The 10,109-nt window shown below is 43.2% G+C and overlaps 1 protein-coding gene across 5 annotated transcripts in view; it reads right to left on the minus strand.

The window, feature by feature from the left end:
- Nucleotides 1-10,109, minus strand: part of Stx3 (syntaxin 3) — a 43,595-nt gene that overhangs the window by 6,183 nt on the left and 27,303 nt on the right. For 2 of the 5 annotated variants that reach the window (XM_029472575.1, XM_021151483.2), the window contains exons 4-10: nucleotides 8,425-8,499; nucleotides 7,047-7,114; nucleotides 5,427-5,535; nucleotides 4,555-4,628; nucleotides 4,265-4,399; nucleotides 1,727-1,837; nucleotides 295-408 (exon numbers count right to left, since the gene is read on the minus strand). In XM_029472575.1, the coding sequence (XP_029328435.1) occupies nucleotides 325-408; nucleotides 1,727-1,837; nucleotides 4,265-4,399; nucleotides 4,555-4,628; nucleotides 5,427-5,535; nucleotides 7,047-7,114; nucleotides 8,425-8,499 (656 nt within the window). In that variant the 3' untranslated portion in view covers nucleotides 295-324. Of the gene's footprint in view, nucleotides 1-294; nucleotides 409-1,500; nucleotides 1,612-1,726; nucleotides 1,838-4,264; nucleotides 4,400-4,554; nucleotides 4,629-5,426; nucleotides 5,536-7,046; nucleotides 7,115-8,424; nucleotides 8,500-8,915; nucleotides 8,962-10,109 lie in introns of all 5 variants that reach the window. The other 3 variants (XM_029472576.1, XM_021151486.1, XM_021151484.1) reach the window with 3 other exon arrangements.

The raw sequence follows: 10,109 nt of genomic DNA on the forward strand, positions 1-10,109 counted from the left end.
AAAGAAGAAAAAGGAAAGAAAGAAAGAAAGAAAGAAAGAAAGAAAGAAAGAAAGAAAGAAAGAAAGAAAGAAAGAAAGAAAGAAAGAAAGAAGCAATCAGGCTCCAAAAAACCCAGAAGACGTGACCCCATATCCTGCAGCCAGAACCCAAGAATGGAATTTTAAGGAAATTAAAGAATTAAGGCAACCAACAGTTTTAAAGCCCATTGTGACAGTCATTAGAAAAGAGTAGAGTTATGAAATCCCAGACTAATTCCTTAGGAGAAGCCAATCCAGAACCATTGGTCTACTTACATTTCAGTGCAGCAGCCCCTTAGGCCACTCTTATTTCAGCCCAACGGACAGTCCAATAATCAACGCTAAAATGCCCAGCAACACAACTACTACCACAATGATAATTATCAATTTCTGGAGAAAGGAATAAGAAATAAAAATAAAATCATTATTACAAAAAAAAAAAAAAGGCAATAGCAACTCATCTAAAATGTAGCCTTTCTTATCTCTTACAATGAAAAATATCTCAACCCATACATCTCTCTATAAAAAGTGTTCTCATGGATATTTTACATTTCTTAAATTTCTTCTTGCCTAGCAGTGCCAGCAAATGGAAGTGTGGAGCACCTACAGCTCTCAGTTCACATGCTTGTATATGTGAACTCAGGGCAATCAGTATCATGAGGTCTCCAGCAGCACCTCACCAATCCATAAAATGTTTGTAACACAGTTCTGATTACCAACATGTATTCATCTGTCCTCTTAAAAACCCAGTTATATACCTTACTCAGACTACATATACTGAATAGGTGTCCAAAAATGCAGTTCATCATAGATTCAGATGAAAACAATTTGCTAACTCCCTCAATAATTGCACAAGCGCGCTAGGTGCAGAAGAGAATGAAGTAAAGAATGAAAATCTCAGAGTCCAAGAGAAACAAAGAACAAAACAAGGCAGAGGTTGCCATATCTGGGCATCCACAGTCGATGAAGAAAGAAGCTTCAAAGTTCTTGAGCATAGGCCAGAAGGGAAGACAGGCACAGACACATGGTAGAATACACTAGTGGGGTGTGAATAGAAGCAGAGAAAGGAAGTGCTTCTATGAGTGTGTAATAATATTTATATAACAATTAGCAACTGTGCTAGGTTCAAGTTAGAGAAAAAGAAAAAGAATGGTGGGCAAAGTGGAAGACTGTTTTCCAGAGTTCCAAGGAGCTATGTAATGTGTTAAGGATTCACAAGCTACAATCAGATTAATGACAAGATCTAGGCCATGTGGCCAGCCTACCGGGCTGCTCAAGTGTGGGTTCTAGGGCCAAAATCAGGTGAGAGCCAGATCCATGCATAGAACCTTGGGAAGGAAGGAAGGCTAGGAAAGGCTAAGGTAGGGGTTTGGAAAAGGCTAAGGCTATGACAGAGACAAAGGACATGGGCTCAAGAACAGAGTATACGAGTGACAAAAGACAGGTAGAGAAGGTACAACAAGCAGAGACTGAGGCGCTCACCCTCCGGGCTTCACTCTGATACTTGACCGCCTTTTTGGTATCTGCCACAGCCCGTTCCACAAAGCCCACTGACTGGTCCATGTTGTTCTCAATGCGGTCAATCATGGCTCCCTTTCCCCAGATGCAAGATGTGGTGGCAACAGAAAGAGACAGAAAGAGAGGAGAGAGAAAGCGCAGCAGCAAACAAAATGGACTCTCTTGTCTGAAGAGAGAAGGAAAACCTCACCTTCCGAGCCTGACCCTGATACTTCATGGCTCTTTTAGTTTCATCCCGTGCCTTCTCCACATGGTCCACTGTGTGCATGACATTCAACTCTATGTTATCTAACATCTCCCCCTAAAAGAAGACACAAGTCACACCTGTTAACCCACACATACACACACACAATAGCCCAGCTGATGTGGGAAGAACTGTACAGTCTTCAGTGCCAAGGCGCATGTAGAAACCTTAGAGCACAGCCTTCCTATAGCAAACTTTCCCATTCCCCATGTAATGACCCAGTCCTCGACAGTGGTCACTCATTCAATAACTACTGGATTACTTCCTTGAGTAATTATACCAGACATCTGAAGCAGGTTTTCTAGGTGCTCAGTAACTACATGTAAATATACACAAAGGAATTCCCTCTCCCTCATTTTTCTTTAATTTTCTTATTTTTTAAGCATATAGGAATGAACCAACGTAAGAAAACCTCATATTTTTAGAATATCACCAGGATGCTGACCCATTCTTAGCCATTCAAGTTCACTCAGCCTAAGCTGGGTTTACTCACTCCCATGAACTGAGTTTGCTCACTACTATGAACTGAGTTTGCTCACTACTGTGAACCGAGTTTGCTCACTACTGTGAATCGAGTTTGCTCACTCCTGTGAACCGAGTTTACTCACTACTGTGAACCGAGTTTGCTCACTCCCGTAAACCGAGTTTGCTCACTACTGTGAATCAAGTTTGCTCACTACTGTGAACTGAGTTTGCTCACTACTGTGAACCAAGTTTACTCACTACTGTGAACTGAGTTTGCTCACCACTGTGAACCGAGTTTGCTCACTACTGTGAACCGAGTTTACTCACTACTGTGAACCGAGTTTGCTCACTCCTGTGAACTGAGTTTGCTCACTCCTGTGAACCGAGTTTACTCACTACTGTGAATTGAGTTTGCTCACTACTGTGAACCGAGTTTGCTCACTACTGTGAACTGAGTTTGCTCACTCCTGTGAACTGAGTTTGCTCACTCCTGTGAACTGAGTTTGCTCACTCCTGTGATGCCCAGTACATAAAGGTATTCAGCAATTATCAGGTCAGCAACAAGAGAAAGTACTTAAGTCCTTCAAGAGAAATTACCAAGCCCCTTAAGCAGCAGTGTTGGGGCTCCCCGTGCTATTGGTTGTATCTTCCCCTCTAGACACTTGTCTTTTAATAAGATTCCTGATCATTTCCCAGCTTTGACTTCCTATCAAGGAAGTTTGGTCACTCCAGTTACTTCCTGGGAATCTAAAGCTGAGAATTCCCTGTCACCCGCCTAGATCTTTCTCATTCCCATCCCTTTGCCTTAGGACTCTCAGAAAACCCAGCAAAGCACTTACCATCACTTGAAACGCAAACCAGATCCTCAGCAAGGCAGTGTGGTGGGAAAAAAAAAAAGTGGGAATAGAGGGATTGAGAAAGGAGTCTCAAAGGCCAGAAAGGGGAAAGGAAGAAGAGTGCCAAAGGGCAAAGAACTCATGAACAACTGGTTAGCCTGTGCTCGGGCTTCAACTACAGTCTGGGGTCTACCTACCAAGCAAGAGTTTCCAATTCTGTCCCAGTGGCTGAATAGCTGGGAGTTTCTGGCGAAAGCTGCTTAGCACCATGACCCTACATGACACCTAACTCTATCCCAAGAACTGGGGACCAACAATCTGACAGAAATGAATGCCATATGCAAGCAATATCGAATTCCACTCCCAAGCATGCAAGCTTGGGGATGAATTGTCGAGAATCATAAGTGTTTTTATAGTTTCACTAAAATATTCTTTTAATAAGAAATTCTTCAATCATGTCTACTGTTGATTCTTAGCAAAAAGGTGCCAAAATTCTCAGAAAAAGAGAAGTATAAAAGCAAAACTAGAAAAATTAGTTAACTTGCTTTTAACTTCTATGGTGAATTAGAGGGAAAGAAAAAGCTTTCAGTAAACTAGTTCATATCAGAAGACTGTCAAGGCATTGACAATAAGACCTCCTTTTTATTTTTTTAGGAAGGGTAGGTCTAGTGAATCTCAGACTGCCTTTCAGATTTGTTCTGTATTAGAAGATAACCTTAAAATCCTGATCCCCCTGCCTCCATCTCCTAAGTGCTGTGATTATAGGTATATGCCGCTATGCTTGGTTTATGCAGACCTAGGCCAGAAGATAGCTTGGACCCAAGGCCTTATGAATGCTAAGCTGGCATCCTATACTCAACTACACATTTCACAGCCAAAGAGGCCATGTCTTTAATTTTAAAAAGGGAAAGAAAACAGTGATAAGGCCGAGCAGACTAGGTTCTGTCATGGCATGAAACTTCACTACTAACTAGAATCACTGTGAAAGTAAAGTACAGGCAAGAAAACAAGACTGAGGTGGCTCAAGGCGCCAGCACTCAAGAAGTAAAAATGCACACCTCTGCCTCAGACACTAGAATTCTGTTGCCCCATGAGGAAAATGCTCTATCCCCTGCCCCACCTGACCTCCAAAATGCCATTTCCGGTTCACAGGGAAATGCCTGCTTTCCCATGCGCCAGCTACCTGATTTTCCACCAGCATGGCGATGTCCATAAACATGTCATGGAGCTCCTTGATGCTGCTCTCCAGCCTTACGATGTCCTTGTGCCGACCCTCAATCTCACTGAGGGCTTGCTTGGAAATCTGGGAGTCAATGATCTACAACAGACCCCATACAGACAGACTGTCAACCACCCTAGACCAGCCCCTGCCCAGCCCTCAGAGTCCACAGAAGTTCCCTCCCCTGCAGAGCTGCAAGTGCAGCCCACATGGGCTCATCCCTGTCCACTGAAGCGAGTGGCTTGGTCACTCACCCCAGAAGTGAAGATGGCTGGGTTGCCACTCTCCAACATCTCTTCCAGCTCCTCATCTGTTGTCTTCTTGCCAGCTTTGTAACAAAAGAGATGCATGAAATATAAGCTCAAAGTACAACTCCACTTACAATTTCCTCCCAAACATTATCCCCCCCCCAACAACCTCCTGCCTCTTCTGACTTCCCTTCCAATTCAATCCATCTTTAACATTATCAGCAATAATCTCCACCCTAAGCACACACTCCAGCTCAGACTGCTTATTAGCCCAACCACATACCACAGAGCCCAAGGGCCTCATGACAGTGCACAATTTGTGGGCAGCCCTCCTGCAACCTTACACTGCACCTTCAAACACACCCTCCTTCCAACTCGGGACAACTTGCCACTTCTAAACAAACACATCTGTGTTTTCTTGATAGCGCCTTTGTTCACATAGCGTCTTTCACTTGAAGCCATTTGCCTTGTAGGGCCTATTCTTCCATATCACTAAATTCCCAAACAGTATAGCTTTATTAATTTTTTAATTCCTCACAGCAACTAGCACTACATCATTTTTCATAAATGTACTTTTTCATTTAACAGCAAAATGAGTTCTCAGGAGACCAACTATTTAGTGGGTTCCCCTGAAGGAAAGGGAAGGGCTGAATCCCATAAACAATAAAATTCCTTGGCTCAATATATGTGCCACTTTTCAACCCAGGATACCATATTACAGATCTATCAATCCATAGCATTTGTTCTGTGTTGGAGTGCCAAATAGAATAAAGAAGGCACAAGCAGCAGGGTCATTGTTGCTTCTCCCAGGACTCAGGATGGACAACCACATAGCAGGAAAAGGTGGGGACAGACATGGACCGACTTCAAACACATACTAATTTCAAGCTGCCGTTGGATGCGCCCTTTGCTGCGTTCACGGAAGTCCACCTGAGCCTCATTGTACTTTGTCATCACCTCCACAAACTTCCGGGAGAGGACGGAGTGCTGTGGGAACAACGGTAAATGAGTAGACCCCCAGAGATGATGTAAACCTCTATCCCACCTTGACACAGCCTAGTCTGCAGCAGTCCTGAACTTGGAACCAAAAGACCAAAGTGCACAACGCAGTTTTGTTTTCCTAGTTTGTGGGAAGCATCCACTGCCAGTTTCAATGTGCAATCTCCATTACTCATTTCCTTCTTTACTGAACTCACGTGATAATAATTCTCAGTCACAAAGAATTACTGAGAACCTGAGAGCCCAGTAGCATTTTCCACCATGACCTTGGCTACAGTTGTCGACTACGCTTCCCATAAGCAGTATGCCAAGTGACAACCTCAAGGTTTCTTGCTTACAATAAACATTTTCTCTCAACCGGCCTTAGTAATAACTTTTATTCCTTGCCCACCTCACAGCATCAAGCCTACTTGTTCCTCTTTTTGCCAAACACACTACTACCATGTAAATTCAGACTAAATCATTACAAAAGTCTAACTGGGAACTTCCTAACCTCTCGCCTCGTCCCCACTCATTTCCAAAGGACTATCAAATCCCCCTAGATGCTGTGTAGGCTGAAACAAATGATGGGCAGTTACGGGATCAGCTCCAATTCCCTCAACTGGTACTTAAAGACTTTTAGAGTGTAACACTATGTTATCTGCTAGAAATTTAGCATCTGCTACCCAACAACACACTCTTTTCTCAAGGCAGGGTATTCCCATTGCATCTGTTCTGAATTCATCCCCATGCTGCCACCAACACCACTTTCTGCTGCTGCCAACACACACACACACACACACACACACACACACACGCTCCTAATCACATTTCTTATTTCTCTCAAAAAAGTAAGCTCTGCCTCCTGAGCCTTTCTACACTGGTACTCCTGCTTACCCAAGGCCACCGCCAATTCACCATGAGATCTTTCAATGATGTGATGGCCATGGATTCAATTATGCCTTCTTACATTGCTGTTCTGCTATACAATATTTACTGCACCACTCAAACATCATGTGAGATTCCTCCCTCCTTTTTTTCCTGTTCCATTTTTGTTTTTTAATGTTCTCACACTATAGCTCAAGCAGGGTAGCCCTGAAGTCTCGGCAGTCCTCTTGCCTCTTACTCCAAAGTGTTGGGATTATGTGAGGCAGCCACCAGGGCCAAGTTCTCATAGGATCATGTTTTTGATGGCTCCAAAGTGCCTGACTCCAAACTGGACTATAACTAGCAATCCTTAGAAGACATAATCAGTTTCTTGACCTATAAAACAAGGCAGTGTTGAAGGATGCTCTGAAGAGTCTAGGGGAGTACTTTAGGGACCTCCTTTAGAACGTGAGAAAGGGCCAAAGAAGAACAATGGGCCCTGGCAACTGCCTCAGCCTGGATGGTTCCCCTTTCCCGGTTCCTCAAACTCAGTTCCAATAGAATCTTTTTTTTTTTTTTAATGCACATGGTAAAAAATAATAATAATTTTTTAAAAGTGGTGAAAATAATTGTTAAACCAGAAATAAAGTTACCTGGGACTTTCGTATCCGAAGGTCTGCAGATGACCGGACCTCATCTTCCTCAATATGCTTCTCCATGCCTGCAGTGAGAGGGTTATTCTAGCAACATATCCATCCTTCCTTCTACAAAAGACCCTATTCTACACAGACCTACTTACCCATCCTCACACACAGAGGCTATGAAGATGGACAACAGGGAGATCCAATCACAAAAGATCAGAGTCCACCCCCACAAGCTACACACTTGACCTCATCAGCTTGTGCTAGTGTCAGGTCTCAGCAACACAACTAACAGTTCAGTTCAGGTCATCAAGGGACTGAGACTTAAATCCCTACCCTGCCATGGACTAGCTGTGTCACAAGGGGGAAATCATGTAACTCTTTCAAACATCTGTCCTCTTGTTTATAAAACGGAAAAAGTAGCAACGGAGGCTGGGCACCCTTTGTGTGAACCAGGAGGGTTTCCGATTTTGTCAAAATTGCGATATTTGCATATACATAATGTTAAGGCTGGCTCACAGGACACATTTGTGTTTCACAGATATGTTAGAGCTTAGAGATAATTTAGAACCACATTTTTAGTATACTTATGAGGCTTACTATGGAATTTTCTACTTACAGTGTCATGTGAATACTCAAAAAGTTTCAGATTTTGGAATATTTTGCATTTGAAAATTTTGGATTAAGTATGCTCAACCTGAATCTCTTTAAAATACCAAAGCAAAGATCGAACAAACTGCTTAATAAGGGGGCAGTCACATTAACGCTAATTTTGGAAGCTCTCTTCCCCTCACTATCCATTAAAGTAACTGTTGTAATTTATTGGGGCGGGAAGAAATAATAGGGATTTCCTCTCTGACCAACAGCACATACTCAGCAAGTACTGTGACAGGAATATGGATTACAGCTGTGGAACTAAGCGAGAGCTTGAGATCCCCAGGAGGATTAAAGCTATGAGAGTGACTTTACTGAACTGTGCTCCAAAACCAGGAAGGGAAGCAGGAGTGAGAAGGTCTACACAGAGAAATGTCTGCCGACTGAATGACAGACCCTGCGCCTATGTCTCTGCAGTTACCTCTCAAATGTACACACGGGTGCTAGGAAGCAGCAGGAGAGAACTGAAGGACTAAGCTAAAATGACTGGCCACGCAGTGGTGGGACGCATACAATTACTCCCACTTCCTAACTGCAGTGCTGGGGTTTTCAACTACAGTGAGAACTCAAGAGGTGATAAATGTTTAAGGATACAGAAGGTCAGTCCAGAGACAGTGCCCAAGCCTCCAGTGAAAACAGAACAAGTAGTGTCACTTGTTGGCAGGTGAGAGGTGGGCCCCGAGAGGCTGTCTCTGTCTGTGGAGGAGACCGGCTTATTTCTGTGTTCCCGTCTTACTCTTCAGCTTGTTCCGGACATTGTTGGCCCTTTTCTTGATCTCAGTTGTGAGCTGTTCAAGGTCATCTTTGGTTTCTGGGTAAACATAAGAGGCAGGCTCAGTTAGAAAAGAGGGCAAATTGTTCTGCAAGCTACATCAGTCAGCAGATGAGGCAGAAACTCTCAGATGCCCACTGCCACTACAGTGCTCATCTCAATGTGCTTTTTAGAATCTACCACTATAGTCACAAAGATTTTTTTTTCCTTTTTAAAAGCGTTTTCAGACTAAGGAAATATCATAGTGGTAGATCACATGCTTAGCATGCACCAAAACCCTGGGTACAATCCCTAACATCCAAAATAAAATTATTAATTAACTAAATTAAAAGACATACTTAGGCACCCTATTCCAGACCTAAAGAACCAAATACAGGGTTAGAGCATAGAGTTTGCTTTTTTAAAACAAGCCTCCTCAATCCAAGTCATGCTTTTAGAGGAATTAACTTGTTTACCATGTGAGCTCAATCTCAGGAGATAGGAGAGGATTCCATGGAAGTTCTGGGGGAAAGAAATGTCAACCAAAGCCCATTAATGTAAATAAGGCAAGTATTTATGATGTGCCTACTACATGCCCAGAGCTGTCCCAGCTGATGCATGCATGGAGCACTGTACCCATGGTGGGAATATGAACCAAAATTAACAATGGCTACAACCATTCATTCCAGAACCATCCTTTGGTACCTCCACCCTTGGAACTGAGTGAGAAATTAAGGGACCAAAGAGAAGATATAGATTCACAGCCATCAAGGAGCTGAGCCTGGCAGGGAATGAGGAGGGAATTCATCAGAAGTCTTGATATGTAGCAGTTCTGAGGAAGGTGTGCATGGGATGGCTATGAAGAAACCCTAACACAGCCTCAAGGAACTTGGAAGAGCCCCTAAGGGCAGAGATAGTAGAACTGAGCCTCAACAAAAACTATAGGTTAGCAAATGGTTAAAAAAAATTAGAGAGACAGACAGACAGACAGACTACAGCTTAGCTAGGTAGCCAAGGAGAGTAAGCAGGACTCACAAGAAGAAGGAATGAGATATAAAGAGTGTGCGGAACAAGGAATGTTTGAGGATTAGCCAGAGGTTAATGTGAGGAAAATCAGCAGGCTGGACAGGAGTGTCAGGGGAAAGGTGGAGAAGAAGGTGGGAACATGAGGGGACGATTCCCATATGCTCTGCTGAAGTGTTCTGGTTTTAATCCAAAAGTAAATAGTCACTTTTCTTAGGAACGTAAATACAGTGCTAAACTGTAGTCACCAAATATAGAACAAAAGTTTGCCTCGGCAGCAGTAACACACGCAAGGTAAGAAACAGAAGGGACTTACTCTAACCATTCCAGAATACTCATAAAGAAAAGAATGAACAAAAATGTCCTTCATCTGGGAGGATTCTGGAAGAGGGCCTGAAAATGAACTTGAGTCAGAAGAACACAAACCAAGACACAAAGCTGGGATGGAGCCTGGGGTGTGTGAGGAGCACTAAGAGGCACTGCTAGTCAGGAGAGGTACAAGCTGCAAAATAGAAGAGGCTGGCCAATGGTTCCAGTGGGATTATGAAGAAAATTGCTGGTAGAGACTATGAATAAAAGCTTAGAAATGTCTGTGTGTGTGTGTGTGTGTGTGTGTGTGAGAGAGAGAGAGAGAGAGAGAGAGAGAG

This window comes from Mus caroli, chromosome 19, assembly GCF_900094665.2.
Source record: "Mus caroli chromosome 19, CAROLI_EIJ_v1.1, whole genome shotgun sequence".
In the NCBI taxonomy this organism is placed as follows: domain Eukaryota; kingdom Metazoa; phylum Chordata; class Mammalia; order Rodentia; family Muridae; genus Mus; species Mus caroli.